General features: G+C 43.6%; 1 protein-coding gene across 2 annotated transcripts in view; it reads left to right on the top strand.

Annotated features, from left to right (window-relative positions):
* AKAP12 (A-kinase anchoring protein 12) overlaps positions 1 to 18724 on the top strand; it is a 117329-nt gene that overhangs the window by 68569 nt on the left and 30036 nt on the right. The window contains exon 1 of one of the 2 annotated variants that reach the window (XM_040238684.1): positions 16056 to 16294. The exons of the other annotated variant lie outside the window; for it this stretch is intronic. Coding sequence (XP_040094618.1) covers positions 16267 to 16294 — 28 coding nt within the window. The 5' untranslated portion in view covers positions 16056 to 16266. Of the gene's footprint in view, positions 1 to 16055; positions 16295 to 18724 lie in introns of those variants that run through there. 2 annotated transcript variants of the gene reach the window in all.

Here is an 18724-nt window from a genome sequence, read left to right on the forward strand (position 1 = left end):
TGCGTTGGGTCTTAGTGGAGGCACGCGAGATCTTTGATCTTCGTTGCGTGCAGCTGGGATCTAGTTCCCGGACCAGGAATGGAACCTGGGCTCCCTGAAATGGAAGCATGGAGTCTTAGCCATGGGGCCATCAAGGAAGTCCCAAAGCAGAAGTCTTTAAGAGACTGTGTTCCTTACCTTTCTCAAGGTTCTACTTTTCCTACATCCTGATATTTTCCCCACAGATATAGTAACAAATATGGAGGTTATCAAGAAGCTGAATTTTCAGCACTGTGAAGAATTTCATGTCTCTGATGGTGCTGATGCCACAGTCCTGGCCAAACTGAATTTGCTGTTTGAACCTTCCAGCTTCTGGTGTTTGGCACCTTTGGGGCACTGAAAGGCCAGAGGTTATTTCCAAGTGTTCACAACTCTCCCCATGGAACTTGTCACCTTATAGAAAATCCATTCTTGGGTTACAAGTTGTTGTTCTTTGCTTTTTGATCATTTAATAACTTTATCTGGAGACTTGAGTACCCCAACCACTGCTCCAGGTCGGTGTTCAAAGATGACCCCCTCCCCCCTGCAAAATACTTGTTTTTCTGTGAGAGGTGGCTTTCCTAGCCAGGAAGAAATGTTCTTATGAGTTAGTCCCTTTTGTTCTTCAGTTTGTGACATGACTGGTACCTTGTTAGTATTCTTATGAAGGCATGCCTGTTGCTCAAATACTACCCTTTTTCCTTTATTTTTCTCTATGTCAGATGTTGTCAACATCTGGCATTCAGTATGCCTGTCTCTACAAAAGAAGAACCGTGAGAGCAGAGATTTCTTGGCATGGGGGGTGGGGATGGGATTTGTATGTTTCTGTGTTGAGTCCCCTGAGCATAGAACAATGTCTGATGCCCAGTAAGTGCTCAAAAAAATATTTTTTAAAGATTTTTTTAATGGGGGCCATTTTTGAAGTGTTTATTGACTTTGTTACAATACTGTTTCTGTTTTGATTTCTTGGCTGCAAGGCATGAGGGATCTTAGCTGCCCAATAGGAGATCGAATCTACCCCCCTTGCATTAGGAGACAAAATCTTAACCACTGGACTGCCAGGGAAGTCCCTCAAAAATAGTACTTGGATAAGTGAAAACACAGTTTTCAATTTAGAGTTAACAAGATTACACTCATATGGGAAAGGAGGATCTGTTTGATTTTCCCGTTTATATCAATTCATTCCCTGCATTCCCAAATGCAGAGCTCTTTAGATGTATCCGAGGCTCTGTTTCCTTTGTTGCATCAGCGCTAACAAAGCTACTTTTCAGTGCTGGGCTCTGAAGGTGCCCACCATTGGTTATCCAGGTGTTGTTGCCTGGAGACATGGAATCAGACCCTGACCTGCCTGCAATTAAATGATAACTCCCAGTGATGCTATCATATATGAGGGCTGGGTAGACAAAGAGAGAGGTCTCCCTTCCAACACTCTGGTATTTCAAATACAGTATTATTGCATGACATTTTCTCAAGCTGTATCCTGTTTTGTAATGTTTTGAAACACTCACAAAGTAGGCCTTGAACTTAGGCAAAAGTCCTACAGTCTGCAGTTTCTGGGAACTGGTTTTAATTCAGTCCTCTGCTCTGCAGTAATATTTTTAGCGTGCCTCTCTGAAATTACTTATGTCATTGACAAATTTCTGGTACAAATACTCTATTGCTTTCATCTTTAAAGAAACACAGATTTATTTCTCAGTAACTAACAACCAAGCTATATAGAGATTTTTTTTTTCCCTCTCTGAAGTATGTTTAAGTCTGCCAGTGTGATGAAATTTGGCTTTCATTGTAACTTGAAAAATTTGGTGTGAGAGGGAGTAAGAAGGAGTAAGACTTCTGTCCATCCTCCCTTTATAATCAGTTCATTGCAGGAGAGTAAAACCCGGGCCAGGCTGCCTTTCTCTTTTTCTATGACCTTGAGTTGAATACATCTCATTGAGCATCAGTTTCCATCTGTAAAATGAACATCCTCATCCATCTCTGAAATTCTATGACTGAGTCACGTCAGTCGTGCTGGAAATATAGGCATTAAAACAACCAAATGATGGATGAGTCATTGAAGATACACAGGTGACTTCGGGCAGGTAGGAATCTACTTGGCAATTTCATTATGCCTTTTTATAACAACACTTTTATGCTCTTCTTTGCAGTCTGATCTTAAAAGCGGTTTTATAGATTTGAAGCTTTGCTTTTTTATTTTAGTGTTTGGTAGGTTTTCGGGGAGCGGAGGGCGTGTGTGACTGATCAACAAGAAAATGCAGCATGTGGGATCTTAGTTCTTTGACCAGGGATCAAACCCGTGACCCCTGCATTGGAAGCATGGGGTCTAAAACAGTGGACCACCAGAGAAGTCCCTGAAGTTTTACTTTAATGAACAAAAAGTTCAGCTGGGAAAACATTCAAGAAAGTCTCCATATGTAATTATTTAGGTATGAAAGAAAGATAAGAGCTTCCTAAGTGTGGCCACAAAGTAAGATGGGAATCATGTAATAACAGCTGGTTCTGGCCCAGTAAGATGAGTGAAAGATGTTGATAAAGGCCCCTAAAGACTTGTCAGTCAGTCTTAAATTACTGCTAAGATTTACCTACAGATGGCTGTAGTTTTCTGGGGCGCCCGTGAATAGGGTGAATGCTCTGTGCACCCATGAATAGGATGGATGCTCTGGCACAGTTGAGGAGGAGCCTAGGTAAGATGGCCTATGGACTTGTCACATAACCTGCCAAGGCGGGACCATGGCAATAAATGGTTTTTCTAACGGTGATGAAGCCATGAATGGAAACATTAAATTTAGCATTTATTGAATAAAAATCCTTTAGATGTTTTCTCAAAGACATTCTTAAAACAGCCCCGGTTTCACCTGATAAAGCATCCCCCAGATGGTTCTGGCGTTGTATGTTCCAAGCATAATGTCCCTCTATTATATGAAAGGATGCTTTGAGAATGTACATCCTCTGATCTATATTTGTATGTATCTCTGGAAGAGCTTAAGTTCTACAGCTTTTTAGCCTGTCACTCGAGCCTTGCTCTTAAGCACCATACTTTGAATGTTTGTTAACTGCTTTTATAATTAACGAGTAGGTTCATTGTGATACCTGGAGAAGCAAATGACAACCCAGCCCAGCATTCTTGCCTGGAGAATCGCATGGACAGAGGAGCCTGATGGGCTACAGCCCATGGGGTCGCAAAGAGTCAGACACGACTGGTGACTGACTTTCACTTTCACAGTATGATATCAGGCAGCCTCCCCACCCCCCCAGTTAACAATGCACGCCTTAGTTACTTTTGGTGAAAACTGATATATGCTAGATTGAATTAATTGAATGAACCGGTTGCTTTAATGTGTCTTAACATGGACCTGTTTCAGCTGACGTCAAAGCACGAGGCAGTTATCCTGCCGTGTTAGTTTGCTGGGGCGGCCAAAATGATACATCACAGAATGGGTGGCATAAATATCAGACATTTATCTTCTCGCAGTCCCGGAGGCTGGGAAGTCAAGACCAAGGTGCCGTCAGGTTTAGTTTCGACCTTGGCTTGTCGATGCCACCTTCTCGCCCTGTCCCCGTGGCTTTGCCCATCCCGGGTGTCTCTGTGTGTCCTAATGGCCTCTCATAAGGCACCAGTCAGATTGCGTTCAGGGCCACTCTCATTTTAACTTAGTCATCTTTGTGAAAGGTTTCTCTCCAAATAAAGCTACATTTTCATGTGTCAAAAGTTAGGGCTTCAATGTATGAATCTGGAGAGTATGCAATTGAGCCCATGACACCTGCCTTCATAATTGACAGCTGGAAAGCCGGATTGGGGACCCAGAAGCCTCAGGGGGAAGGAACTTCGAGGCTGCCTATGCCAGGCTCCTGCTCCCACATAGGAGGCTCTTCTGCTTAAACTCTGAAGGTTTGGAGTTTCTCCATAAAAGGAAACCCGTTATTCCACTGGAGTGAAAATATACCCCCTCCAACTGCCGCCAGCTCCTAGTGCTGCCTTCTGGAACTACAAAGCACAAACTCACCTCCCTTTTCCACATCGTGGCCCTCTAAGACACGTTTATCGTGTCTTTCATCTTTTCTCCTGCAGGCAGAACATCCCCAGAGAAAACAAGCTGCCTCACATTGAAAGAAAAATGCTAGGGCTGATGTATATATTTCAAATATGGATGTCCTTGATGGAAGCTTGCCAACCATAACTAGGTTTTACTTTCAATATTCCCACTTTTAAAGAGTAGTTTATTTCTCAGACTCTTTACAAACATGAGAACAACTTAGTTTCCTTTAAACCAAGGATTAAGTACTGAAAAAATTGATTGGTGTAGAAAAGTAAATTGATACAGAAGCATAGAAAGGATTTCCCGTATCAAGGATGTTGCTAGAGGAACTACCGTCAGATAGAATGAACACCATATCAATGAAAGAAAAATGACAAATGGCACGTGACGAATTGTTAATCATCCCTTTTGATACTCCACTCAACGTGATGGTAAGCAGACAGCCTTACATGATGGAGCGGTTAGAGATACGAATAGGAGAAACCCCACCTTTCAAGTCATTGTTGCTGTTATTTAGTTGCTAAGTTATGTCCGACTCTTTGTGACCTGGTGGACTGTAGCTCGCCAGGTTCCTCTGTCCATGGGGTTTCCCAGGCAAGAATACTGGAGTGAGTTGCCACTTCCTTCTCCAGGGGATTGTTCTGACTCAGGATCTCCTGCATTGGTGAGCAGATTCTTTACCACTGGGTCACCTGGGAAGCCCCAAGTCATTGTTAGTTGTAAATAAAGTGGAAGATTTCCCCCACCCCTACCCCCACCCCCACCCCTACATCCCAGGCATTGTTAGTTGTAAAAAAGTGGTTGTCAGGATTTCCCTGGCGGACCGGTCCAGTGGCTAAGGCTCCATGTTCCCAATGCAGGGGGCCTGGGTTCAATCCCTGGTCAGGGAACTAGATCCCACATGCCGAGATTAAGAGTTCCCGTGAAAGAAAAAGTGAAAGTCGCTCAGTCGTGTCCAGCTCTTTGTGACCCCGTGGACTATACACTCCATGGAATTCTCCAGGCGAGAATACTGGAGTGAGTAGCTTTCCCTTCTCCAGAGGATCTTCCCAACCCAGGGATCAAACCTAGGTCTCCTGCATTGCAGGTGGATTCTTTACCAGCTGAGCCACCAGGGACGCCCCCCCAAAATGTGGAATGCTTCATGAATTTGCGTGTCATATGTGCTGCCGAAGCGAGCACAAGAGTTCCCATACCGCAACTAAAAAAAAAAAAAAAAAGATTCGAGTACCTTAAGGGAGATGGAATATCCTGTGTGTCACAGCTAAGATCTGGTACAGCCAAATAAATAAATAAAACATAGCTTAAAAAAAAAAATAGTGGAAGTGGATGATGTAAAACAGTAATCTCCATCAAAAAGCTTCGTGGCCTTCCTTTGTAAGCTCGGTGTACAGAAATCCAAGGATTTCCTCAAGCTCATCAAGCCTTGGCCCTGAGTGTCCCCCGGTTGTGTTCATTTCTGCTCTGTGTTCTGGCGCACTAAGATTCCATCACTGTCATGTCGATAAATGTATTACCATTGGCACCTGATACTGTTCTGATCTTAATCCCCTGGGTAGCTCACTGGCTCACAGAGTCCTTTTCGTACTCCGTCTCGTGAAGATTTTAGAGTGATGAATCTTCATGTGAAGCCACTGACTCAACATACTGGGTTCACATGACCTCTTCCGGCTAGAAACTTCATTCCTGGGAAGCTATGTCTTCTCTTCCCCTCTTTTTCTTTGATCTCTTTTGGGGATTACTATTCCAATTTTAGAACTTCTAGAATGGTTCTAAGGAAAGCTTTTTTCCCCCATGTAGTTTGCATCTCTTTATTCTTGAAAAATGTCCTCAAGATTAGATTTCATCTTTTTTTTTTTTTTTAATGCTTTTATTTGTTTAGCTGTGTGGGTCTTAGCTGTGGCATGAGGGATCTTTTTTTTTTTTTTTCCCCTCAGAATTAGTAAATTATTTAATAGTTTCAGGAAGAGTATAATTTACAGAAGTACATTTGAATGATGTTGTTAGGAAGATAGCAAGAGGAATTATTTGCTTAGCACAAAATGATTTCTTTAAATTAAACTTGATAATGTTCTTTCCACTGCAAGTATTTTCTCCCCAAACTCCATAAACGTCCGTCCCTTACCTTCTTCCACTTTGCCTGCCCACCCCCGCCACCATAAGTTCCTTCTCTGTGAGTCTCCTTTTGTTTTTTAAGTAAGTTCATTTGTATCATTTTGGATTCCACATATAAGGGATGTCATATGACATTTCTCCTTGTCTGCCTGACTGCCTTCACTCAGCGTGGCATGCAGAGTCTTTATTTGTGGCATATGGGATCTAGTTACCTGACCAGGGATGGAACTTGGGCCCCCTGCTTTGGGAGCGAAGAGTCTTAGTCACTGGACCATCAGAGAAGTCCCTAGATTTCATCTTGTTACTATATTTTTAATTTCTAAGAACTGATATGTGTTCTAAACATTCCATTCTTTTTTTTTTTTTTTTTGGCCAAGCTGTTCAGCTGGTGGGATCTTAAGTTTCTCAACCAGGGAGACAGAACCTAGGCTGTTTGCAGTGAAAGTGTGGCGTCCTCACCGCTCGACTGCCAGGGAATTCCCATGACCTTGGAATTTATGCAATAAATTTTGGTGAGCAGGACTTTGTTTTCTGGAAGGATCAGAAGTAAATTCTGTCATCCGGATTTTATTCTTCATCTAGGCAGTGGATTCTGTCACACTCTAGATTTTTAGAAAAGTTGTCTTTACAAGTAAATTGTAATTCATGTGAATACAGGTTAAATAAATTTATTCCTACTGCAAGTGTAAATTTTTGCTTTGCAAGTATTTTTGAAGCCAGTCTAAATAGTCTAGTTGACCTTGTTTTTTTTTGGCTGCACTGAGTCTTTGTTGCTTCCTATGCACTTTCTCCAGTTTGGTGTGTAGGCTTCTCACTCACTTGTTCCAGGGCATGGACTCTAGAATATGGGCTCAGTAGTTGGGACCTACAGGCTTCCTTGCCTTGCCGCATGTGGGTTCTTCCTGGACCAGAGATTGAACCCATGTCTCCTGCACTAGCAGGTAGATTCTTAACCACTGCTCCACCAGGGAAGTCCCTAGTTGACCTTTTAAGTTTTATATATATATATATATAAAACTTATATAGTTTCAGACTACCAGGGAAGCCTGGTAGTTATATAACTATATAACTATATATCGATTTTCACTTTCACATTTCATATATATATATATATTTCATTTTAAACACTTTATTATTATGTGTGATTATAGTGAAAGTTGGTGGGAAAATAATAGATTTCAATATGTTTGTTTGTTTAAATGTTTAAAGTCACTCAGTCGTGTCTGACTCTTTGTGACCCCGTGGACTGTAGCCCACCAGGCTCCTCCATCCATGGGATTCTCCAGGCAAGAATACTGGAGTGGGTTGCCATTTCCTTCTCCAGGGGATCTTCCCAACCCAGGGATCGAACCCAGGCCTCCCACACTACAGGCAGACGCTTTAACCTCTGAGCCACCAGGGAAGCCCCCAGATTTCAATATATTAACTCAAATTAAGAAATTGTGAAAGAGACAGCTGCACCAATTAAATCTATCAATGGGAATTTAGTTCCTTGCCACTTAGAGGCCACCAGGAACTCGTGTGGTCAAACCAAGTTAGGTTTCTTTAGCCTGTTATACTAAGGGAGGATTCTAGCATGGGTGACTCAGTAACAGGGAGGTGGGAGGGCTTTATTATAGGATTTGTGCTTATGCGGGTGATTCTTAGAAAACAAAGGAGTCATCACTAGACTGAATGCTGAAGAAGTGAGGGCAGTTCTGTCAGTGGACAGCTTGGTGGTTTCTGTTCAGGAGGCAAGGAGATGGAAGCTGGGTGGAACTGTCCTGAGAGAAGCAGGAATTATCCTTAGGAGACAATTCAGTCCATGGAGACGTTCAGTTATTTCTACAGTTTTAGAAGTTGTGCTTTGGCCATATGAGGCTGTTGAGTACTTGGAATGTGGCTGATCCTATTTGAGATGTGTTCTTCATGTGAAATACTCAGTCCAAAAAGGAATGTAAAATATTTTCCTAATATTTTTTCATTTTTAGCACATATTGGCATAACTGAACTATATAAAATATAGATATAGGGTTAGATAAAATATATTAAAATGAACCTCAGCTGTTTAGTATTATTCATTTTAATGTGATTACTAGAAAATTTAAAGTTGGGAGTTTCCTGGTGGTCCAGTGGTTCGGACTTAGCACTTTCACTGCTAAGGGTGAGGGTTGATCCCTAGTTGGGCAGCTAAGATCCTGTAAGCCACATGGTGCAGTCAACAAGAAAGAAAGACCAAAAAAAAAAAAAAAGGAAGTGAAGGAGAGAGAAAGGAAGGAAGGGAAGAAGAAGAAAACGTGACAAAAGAAGGAAATTTAAAGTCTTGTGTGTGGCTTGCTGGTGGGCGCACATCAGTTTCAGAGGAGCAGCTGCAGTCAGCCAGTGGGTCTTGGGTAGGTCATTACTGTTAGTTCTCTCTTCTCAGTGCGAACCTTCAGCTAGCCTCTCCCTCCCACTCCTTTGGAGAAGGACTTTCCAGGCAAATCAAAGATTGTCTCATTCTCTTCTGAAAGATCCAGAGGAGCCTCAGGTTAATTACTGTTAGTGCAAGATGGTGCTTCTCTTGTCAGGATGCATTTCTGAGAAATTGATGATAAAAGGACATTCTTGCTTTGTATAGACATATTTTTTCAAGGGATTCTTTTAAAATGAGACTTAAGTATATTTAAAGCAGTATTTCACCACTACCTTGACCAGCTAAGTCTTTTTTCTGCAACTCGTCACCCCCCCAACATTTTTATAGCAGAGATATACTGTGCACCAGTTTGTATAATACGGTGCCTCTGTTTATCTGTCTCTATATATTGTGCTGTGCTCAGTCTCAGCCATGCAACCCCATGGACTGGAGCCCACCAGGCTTCTCTGTCCATGGAATTTTCCAGGTAAGAATACTGGAGTGGGTTGCCATTTCATCCTCCAGGGGATCTTCCCGACCCAGGGATTGAACCCTCGTCTTCTGGGTCTCCTGCATTATAGGCAGATTCTTTACCTACTGAGGCATCAGGGAAGTCGTGTGTGTGTGTGTATGTTTAAAATCTATGCTTCATATGTAAAAGAATAAGGTCAACCATGAACCAGTTTTTACCCCATTGGGAAGTGGATAGTTTAGGCATAATAGCTAACATTTATTATGTTTCTCAAATACACTTGGTAGTGCTTAAGATAACATTAGCACTAGTGGTATCTTTATTCTCCCATCAGTTGAAGCCCAGAGAGTTAGAAGAATTCCTTGCTCCTGGCCACACTGCTATCAGAAGAACCAGAACTACAACTCGTTTTTAAGACTTTGCAATCTTCTTTAGACCAAACCAAATAGGAGTGTTCAGAGTCTTCAGAAGAATCAAGGATTTGAACACAAGGCACTCAGGAAAGAATTTGATTCCTGTGCCAACACCTGACCAGATTTGGTAGTGAAACACCTTTTTGTTTATTTGCTAAGTTTTAGAAGATTATACTTTGACGTGAATCTGCTTTCAGCTTGCTAGTTTATATATTCCATGATTGGGAGTTTAAGATCATGACTTAGACTGCCTTGCATTTTAAAAATTTATTTTATTTTGGGGCTGCGCTGAGTCTGTTGCTGTGAGAGGACTTTCTCTAGTTGTGGCCAGTGGGGACTACTCTCTAGCTGCAGTAGCTTTTCTTGTTGTGAAGCACAGGCTCTAGGCGGACCGGCTTCAGTAGCTGCTACTCTATGGGGCTCAGTAGTTGAGACGCATGGGCTTAGTTGCTCCGGGGCATGTGGAATCTTCCTGGACCAGGGATCGAACCCATGTCCCCTGCATCAGCAGGCGAATTCTTTGGACCACCAGGGAAGCCCCAAGTCTGCCTTGCATTTTTAATGGAATCGGAGGTATCGCTGGAAGGTTCAAAGATCTGGCAGTGCGGGTCCCCTCTGTGCAACAATCACAGCTGGTTATCAGATGTGCTTGCCTTATAACCGTGAGAGTAACAAGAGCTTGTTGTAGAAGATTTGTAAAGTGTAGGAAAATATCAGGACAGAAATTGCCCATAATTCCACTATGGTTGGGTTTTGATAGTTTTCTTTTGGGGCTCTTTTTTCGCTCAGCCTCACTTATGTGAACATATTTTAGAAAGCAAAATCAAGATTGTATTGAACATATAGTTTATATACTGAACAAAGAGGAGGTGTGTGGCTTTCTATATCAATGTAAACATTTCTCCATGTCATTAACTGCTTCAAACATGTTGTTTTGCAAGATAGTCCAGAGTTAAATAAACTATTTTCCTAGTATTGGGACACTTAAGTTCTTTAAATATATTATACGTCCCAAGCAGTTAAACTTTTCATATATAAATTTATACTTTGATTTGGTATAGCTAATAAAAGTAGAATTGCCAAGTCGAATATTAAAACATGTGAACTCAACAAGAGGAGAAATAAACTTATTCTATATCACTTTTATTATTTGGATTGAGTTTTTTCTTTCCTTTTTTTTTTTTTTTTTTTTGATAAATTGTCTTGCTAAGTGACTTTTAAATCCCCCTTAGCTTTTCTATTGTATTACAATAGTCCCTTTGAGGAACTAGTCTTCAGATTATTTGTCTTGAGGATTTTGAATCAAAATAACCATGTCTACACAAACATGTCCAATTCAACTGGACCATAAAATTCAATTAACTGGTATTTGCCTGTGTTCGTAGCAAAGGAGCAGAGAAGACTTGAAAATACACTGAGCCCAGGAGAACCTGCCCGATGTCATTTAATTCAGTGTATAGTTTCATCTTCATGGTTATTAGTTGGCAGCAACTTCTAACTCAACCCAAGATGATCTCTGTGAAGCATTTTAAAGGAGCAACAGTGCATAGAGGCCCCTTCAGATTTCATCTGCCGTTTGCAGCCAGAGGAAAAGCAACCTCATTGGGTTTGGGTTTATTTTCCACTGAATGTAAAGCTGGGGTGAAAAGAAAAATGAAAGGAGGGGTGATGGGTGTTAGGAGTGGATTTGGGGTGAGTCCAAGTCTCCAGTTCCTGATGCTCGATCCCTGGGTCAGGAAGATTCCCCTGGAGGAGGAAATGGCAACCCACTCCTGTGTTCTTGCCTGGAGAATCCCATGGACAGAGGAGCCTGGCGGGCTACAGTCCAGGGGGTCGTAGAGTTGGACATGACTGAATCGACTTAGCATGCACGCACAAGTCCCTAGCTCCTGATGACACTCACGTGTAGGTTAAATGCCTCCTTGGAGGAAGTTAATGAACCTCGCGTCTGTGCTGACCCTGGTGTTTTGGTCTCTTTTGCCCACTTGTCCAGCCTCGCTGAGCTGCGAGGCTTCCTGAGTTCTTTCTGAGTCACCGCTTTGTGATGTGCAGGCATCCCACTATTTCTGCTATTTCCGTCTTCGGGTCCTCTCCACCTTGGGCTTCCTTTAACCTCTGTCCATCCTCAGAGCTGTCGTTCAGATTCGTCTTCCTCAGTGTTCCAGACCTTTGACTTCTCCTGCTGCATCCCATTCGGATGATCTCAGAGATGTGAGTGCTGCCGGCTTCTGGACTCCTTCCTCACCTTGGTCACCGTGGTTTCCGTCGATTTTATTTCTAGAGCGTCTTTCTCATTGTCGTTACTGCCCAGTTACTTTTTCTAAATCACAGTTCCAACTGTGTGACACTAGCTGTGCTCCAAAGCCTCTGGTGGTTCCCTGCAGCCTCCAGAACTCATACGAAGTTCTTTTTTCTTGAAAAAGAAAAATAAGGTTTCATGAGCTATCATCCACACATCATGCCGGTGACCCATTTAAAGTATACATGTTTTTGGTTTTTAGTATATTCACAGAAATGTACAACCATCAGCACAGTCAATTTTAGGACGTGTTTGTATCATGGCAAAGAACCCCCATACCTGCTAGCAGCCTCTCTCTCCAGCTCTCTGGGTCTGAGTAACTGCTAGTCCATTTTTCTGTCCTCATAGACTTGCCTGTTCCCGATATAATCAAATAATATGTCAATACACCAGTGTACGAGGGTCCAGTTTCTTTCTTTGTTATCTTGTCGGTCTTTTTGATTATAGCCATTCTAGTGAGTGTGATGGAGAAGGCACTGGCGCCCCACTCCAGTACTCTTGCCTGGAAAATCCCATGGATGGAGGAGCCTGGTAGGCTGTAGTCCATGGGGTCACGAAGAGTCAGCACGACTGAGTGACTTCACTTTCATGCACTGGAGAAGGAAATGGCAACCCACTCCAGTGTTCTTGCCTGGAGAATCCCAGGGACGGGGGAGCCTGGTGGGCTGCCGTCTATGGGGTCGCACAGAGTCGGACATGACTGAAGCGACTTAGCAGCAGCAGCAGTAGCAGTGAGTGTGAATTGGTATCTCATTGTGGTTTTGTTTGCATTTTCCTAATGGCTCATAACCTTGAGCATCTTTTCATGTGCCTGTTTGTGTTGTCCTCCTTAGAGCAAAGTACATTCAGATCCTCCATCATTTTAAAAATATATTTATTATCTTTGTTGTGGTGCATGGACTTTCCAGTTGTGGTGTGCAGGCTTTCTAGCTGTGGCCCAAGAGTGAGATGTTAGTTCCCTGACCAGGAATTGAACCCAGGCTGTGGCAATAAAAGAACCGAGTCTTAACCACACGACCACCAGGGAATCCAGATCCTTTTTTTCTTTAATTGGGTTATTTGTTACAGTGTTCTTAAGATGTCATTCAGGTCCCTTCATACTCTGGCCTCCAATGTAATATGTCTTGTCTCATCTCTAGTTATCACTTCTGCCCCTTCCTGCTCCTGGTCTCCCCAAGATGACTCTGAGCTTGTGCCTGCCTGAAGTCACATCAGTCGTGTCTGACTCTGTGCAACCCCATGGACTCTAGCCCACCAGGCTCCTCTATCCATGGGATTCTCCAGGCAAGAATACTGGAGTGGGTTGCCATTTCCTTCTCCAGGGGATCTTCCCAACCCAGGGATAGAACCCTCATCTCTTAAGTCTTGTGCATTGGCAGGGTGAGTTCTTTACCTCTGGTGCCACCTGGGAAGCCCCAAAGCTATAAAGAACTCACTAATGCCCCCTAAGTGCCCCATTCCTGCCTCTCCCCATGCTGCCCCTCTGCAGGACTGCCTTCATCTGCTCATCCTCAGGTCGGGCTGCCCCCTCGAATCTCCCATCATTTCAGAGGCTAGCTCAGACATTACCTGAGGTGGGCTATATTGAAGTGACCCCACTTCTTCCCTTGGGTGTGTTTACTACCCAAGACTGAGGTCCCCAAGGGTAAGGACAGTATCCAACCGTATCCCCAGGGGCTTAGCACAATTAACATGGAGCTAAAACCTGGTAAATATTTGTTGAATGGACCAGGAAGTTTGGGGAAAACACTCCCCACCCCCAATCATCCACTCATTTAGGATACTGGTAAACGTTTTCCCATCATTTTTGCTTTGGGTGATGATGTATTCCTCCAAAAATTGTGATGTAACAAAAAGAAGCAAATAAGGAATGGAAGTGATAACCAAAGGTTGCCTGCATTGTATACCTACCTGGGGTCTGATCTTTACTCCATCCAGCTTTTATCCTTCTTGATGACTTTTCTCTGTAAATCCAAGACACACAGAGGCTTGTCGGGCCGCTGTGCCACATGCCCTGTCCTTGATTTCTCTTTGAGGTGGAGGTCCAACAAGGGGTGTCTGCTAAGAGAGGTGACAGCTTGCCACATGATCTCTTGCTTGGCCTCCAGGTCTAAACTGCCTCTTTAAGAATATCAAGTCCGCTGTGTTGGTGTCTTCACCAATGTCATAAAAAGAAAAAAAAGAAAAAAAGTTCAGGCACCAAAGCTGAATAGCAATACATTCACCTTTTAAATGTTTTAAGTAGACCTCACATTTGTGATATTTCTCCATCCCGATGATGTTTCCTCCATCCAGATGATGCCTTGCTGTTGTTAGAATTTGGGCTTCTATTTTTATTTCAAAGAATTATTTCCAGCCACTGCACAGGTACAGGAGGACCTTAGTTCCCTGACCAGGGATGGAACCCATGCCTCCTGCGGTGGAAGCGCCAGGGAAGTCCCGGAATTTGGATTTTTAGAAAGGAGAGGAGCTGGTGGCACAGCCAAGCAAGGTCAGAATCGACAGATCGACGGTGATAGTCGTCTGCTGCCCCCAGCAGCTGGTGCTGAGAAATGACGCCTCTGAGACCTCAGCTCCCCGGGGAGCCCAGGCTGGTGCACACATTTTGGAAGCTTGAATGTGGACCACTCATTTCATGAGGCCAGCAGAGCAGCCCGCAGAGCTGGCTTTCTCCCTGATTTTGCACAACTAAGGGACTCTCCAGGGTTGGGGGTAGGGGGAAGCGGGGATAGATAGATAGGGGCGGGGAGCAGAAGAATGCAGAGCTGCTCTGACCCCTTGGCTACGAGGACTCTGGAGGGACAACAGGCACCAGCAACATTTCACACGCACCAGAGGGACTGTAATTGAAGCAATTTGTGAACCAAAGTGAAGGCTCCTGTAGGGAAGATAAAGGGTTAGGAGGCTGTTCAGTGGCTCTCTCTGGGAATCAGCTCCCAGGCGTCTTGAAAAGGCGCATCACTGCTGTTCCCAAGCGGACGTATGGCTAGGCTGGGTGTTCGCGGAAATATACGGGGAAGTCGGATCTAGAGAGAGGCAGAAGATGGTTTTTTCAACGAGGTCTGATCGCCGGCAGCGGTGCCGCCTTAACCTTGCTCAGTGCAGGCCTGATATGGTGCGTGGCGCCCCCTCGCGGCCAGAGGGAGCAACGACATGTCATCCCTGCCTGCCTGTCGGTGCTTTTTGGATTTTTTTTTTTTATATAATTCTGTTCCCCTCCTCCCTCCTCTTTTTCTGTGCCCACTCTGGTCAACCCAAGTCCCCCACTTTTCTCCCTGGGCCCTGGAGCAGGGATGAGCAAGAGCTTCACTGTCTGAAGAAAAAGTAAAACCTATCTTTTGTTTACTTAGAGGGAGAGCCTGTACTAATGGGGTCAGACAGGCAAGGCATGAAGTGATAAAGAGGAAAAGGATGAAAAAAAGGGAAACAAACTCCAGGGGACCTAAACGGACCTGTGCTAACAGAAAATTAACATGGGAAATAATGTGTCACAATTATAAGAACCCTCCAACTTATCACTTATCCTGTGTCTTTATACAGAATAAATCTGAAATTGCATTGAAAAAAAGATTTTACAAATGTAGGGCTGCTTGAAAATTTCTGAGTTTTAAATATCGGCTCTGACTGATTTTCATGCTATGTGTCTGTTAGCTAACTTCTACCATTAAAAAAAAAAAAGTAATGTTCAAATACTTGGGTTTTTTCTTTTTTTTAAGTTGCCTTGATTAAGTGTTGAAGACACATGTTCGCCTTGTAACAGCCCTTCTCAAAGGGTTCAGGAAACAAGACAACTGAGGGTTGCCAACCCCAGATCAGCGCAGTGCGTGTGTGAAGCAGATGGTGAAAATATAAAATACTATAAGTGCTAAAAGGGAACAGCATTTTTGCACCTCATCAGCCTCTAAACAAACATAAGGATACAGAACACTGTGTGTGTGTGTGTGTGTGTGTGTGTGTTTAATGGCGGTAGAATTTAATGTCTTTCTTTAAGTAATATTAAAAAGCTGAGCCACAGAAGTAAATCGGTGCCAGGAATGAAGTAACGGTTTAGATAAAATGCTGCTGACTCTGGTCTTATTCATCCCAGCAACTCTGAAACCCTCCCCGGTTCTCTGCAGAGCCTTACTGACCACGAACAGAGGCCAGCTACGGGGAGGGTTCCTCTCCTTTAAAGCGAAACACATGACTCGAGAGCGCGGTGCCAAGTCCCCAGAGCGCAGGGAGGGCGGGCCAGCCCCCAGCCCCCCAGCCCGCCGGCCCGGATGGGTGGGTGGGTGGAGGGCTGGGTGGGTCCTCGTATAATTAGCCAGGGAAAGGCAGCCTCAGTCCGCTTCTGGCTGCAGCTCCGACGGCACCTCTGGTTTTCCCTGATCTTCCGAGGGTGGCCTGGCGCTCAGCTCTTTGCTGATCCCAGGGTAGGCTGCGGAGGGGGGGGGGGCCCCCCCCCCCCCCCCCCCGCTGACAAGACCCCCTGCGGCTCCGGCCACCCGCCCTAGGAGGTCGAGGCTCGCCGCTCTCTCCGCTCGGTGCGCTGTGCGATGATGCTGGGCGTCCTCACGATCACAGGTAAGGAGGAGGCTGGGTCTGCTGTATATTCTGCCTCCCTGGCAGGTGGAGGAACCTGCCCTTGGCCTGGGGTGGGGATGAAGGGTGGTGCTGGGCAACTGGCTCGACGACGCACCCTGATGGACCCCTACTTCTCTCGCTGTGCTGACTTTTTGATCCGAAGAGCATTCTCTCTTTGGCTCAGCAGGGCCACGCAAACCCAGCGCTTTCTTCTTGCCCCCGTGCAGGAATCTTCCCGATGCCCAGGGGAGACCTGGAATTTGTGTGTGTGTGTGTGTGTATGTGTGTGTGTGTGTGTGTGTGTAAGGGATTGCACCTCTCGCCTTGGTGGAGGGAAAGGACAGCCCCACCCAAACAGAAGATGCACGTTGGAATGGGGTGAATTTGAACATAGATTGTGACAGCCTAACTGCCCGCTATAGTCATGAGAAAAAAAGTAAATTCTTGTTGAGAAATTGCAGTATTTGGCATTTTGACCTGCTTATTAGAACTTTCAATGAAGGATCATCTAGGGGACTACAATGTTAGCTCTGGTTTATGTGGTGGTTTCAATAAAGCCATAGTTACTATAAAATTAGTGACTAACGTAAGCTTGCTTTCTAGAAATCTGGCTGTGAATGTGAATGATAATACATCATAGCCATCCCTAGCAAATAAGTTACAGATATCAAACTTTTGGAATGTACTCAGGACTCCTCTAACTTGTCATTTGATCTTTTCATGCAATTATACTGTAGCTTCAGGCCTTAGGAATTTGCTTGTTTGCTCCTCCTTTCTGCCTTTTCTCCCCTCATCAAAAATTAAACTCCATCTGCTAATTTAGGTTTATAAGATCAGGTCCTCTCTAAATGTTTGAGATCATTGCTCTCCAAATAAATGTTTTCTTAAAAGCACAGTGTAGTATTTCTAAGACTTAAATTTTCTCTCAATGCAATTGCCTCTGCAAAGCCTTCTCCTCCTCTGGAATTTGAAATGAATGTGAAAGTTTAGTGAAACAAAAAATACCTTTCACTTCCTATAGATTAGCTTGTTTACTTTGAGATTTCCTTAACATTCCTTCCCCAAGTTAACTAGCCTTTAACTTGTGTGAAAATTTACCTGATACCTAAAAAAAACTTTTCAAAATTATTAGACTATACAACATTTGAAAATTAAAAAAAAATACAAAATTCATTTTTTTCCAGATCATTAAGTTTTCTGTGAATGAGATATAAAAATGCTCAACCCTGGGTCTGCTGCCTGGGAGTGTGGTTTGTGGGGTGTCACAGCCGGAAGTGGAGTTTCCATGATGATGACTTTTTCTGAGTGCTTTTTGTGCGTAGTACCATCTTTATCATATTCACTATTTGATGAGTTTATCACATGCTGAGTTTCTTATGGGGAAGAAATGTTGTCCTTTTTAGCAAAAATTGAGTTCATCAACTTGATATGCTTGTGAAGTGAAAGTCACTCAGTCTTGTCCGACTCTTTGTGAGCCATGGACTGTAGCCCACCAGGCTCCTCTGTCCATGGAATTCTCCAGGCAAGAATACTGGAGTGGGTGTTGCTTGAGGAGGCTTTTAAAAATTGGTTCAGATAATCCTAATGGAATGCTTCTAATGGAATGCCAAATGTTGGAAGGACTGTCTAATTTTTAGAGCAACTTTAGGTAGCTGGGTTGATTGCTTCCTGAGTTTTACTTTTATTACAATGTTGATATGAAGGATGTGACAAAATATGGTACTTTTTCCTGGTTAAAACAAAGTATGCAGAAAATCTTAAACTCCAAAGCTTTAATCGAAACAACCATTTTATAGTAGAAGTTAAAATTAAAAAGGAATTTTAGCTGTCTTCTTAAAAATAATTTTATTTATTTATTTTTGGCAGTGCTGGGTCTTCCTTGCTGTGGTGGCTTGGATTTTCTCTAGTGCGGGCGAGTAGGGGCTACTCTCTGGTTGTGGTGTGTGGGCTTTTCAGTTTGGTAGCGTCTCTTTTTGTGCAGGTCCTGGGCTCTAGAGCACAGACTCAGTAGTTGTGGCACATGGGCTTAGTTGCTCCTTGGCCTATGGGATCTTCCCAGATCAGGGATGGAACCCATGTCTCCTGCATTAGCAGGCAGATTCTTTATCACCAAGCCACCAGGGACGCCCTCTGTCTTTTTTTTTTTTTTTCCCCTCTGCAAGTTATTTTACCGAGGAAGATTTGCAATCAATATTCTTTAAATAGCTGGTCAGAATCCTGAAAAGCAATGTAGACTTTTAAAATTAGCATTCAGCATTGATTGACTAGCAAAAGGTTTCTTGTCACGTAGGCATTGCTCATTTAAATAATGTAGGAGAAAGTTACTCTCGGCTTCTTTAGTGAGGAGGCCTTAACGTGAGAAGGTATTTCAATTTCACACTTAATAGTAATTGGGCAGGATTGATGACATTTTTAATAGGAATTGGACAG

This window comes from Oryx dammah, unplaced genomic scaffold, assembly GCF_014754425.2.
Source record: "Oryx dammah isolate SB20612 unplaced genomic scaffold, SCBI_Odam_1.1 HiC_scaffold_4, whole genome shotgun sequence".
Lineage (NCBI taxonomy): Eukaryota > Metazoa > Chordata > Mammalia > Artiodactyla > Bovidae > Oryx > Oryx dammah.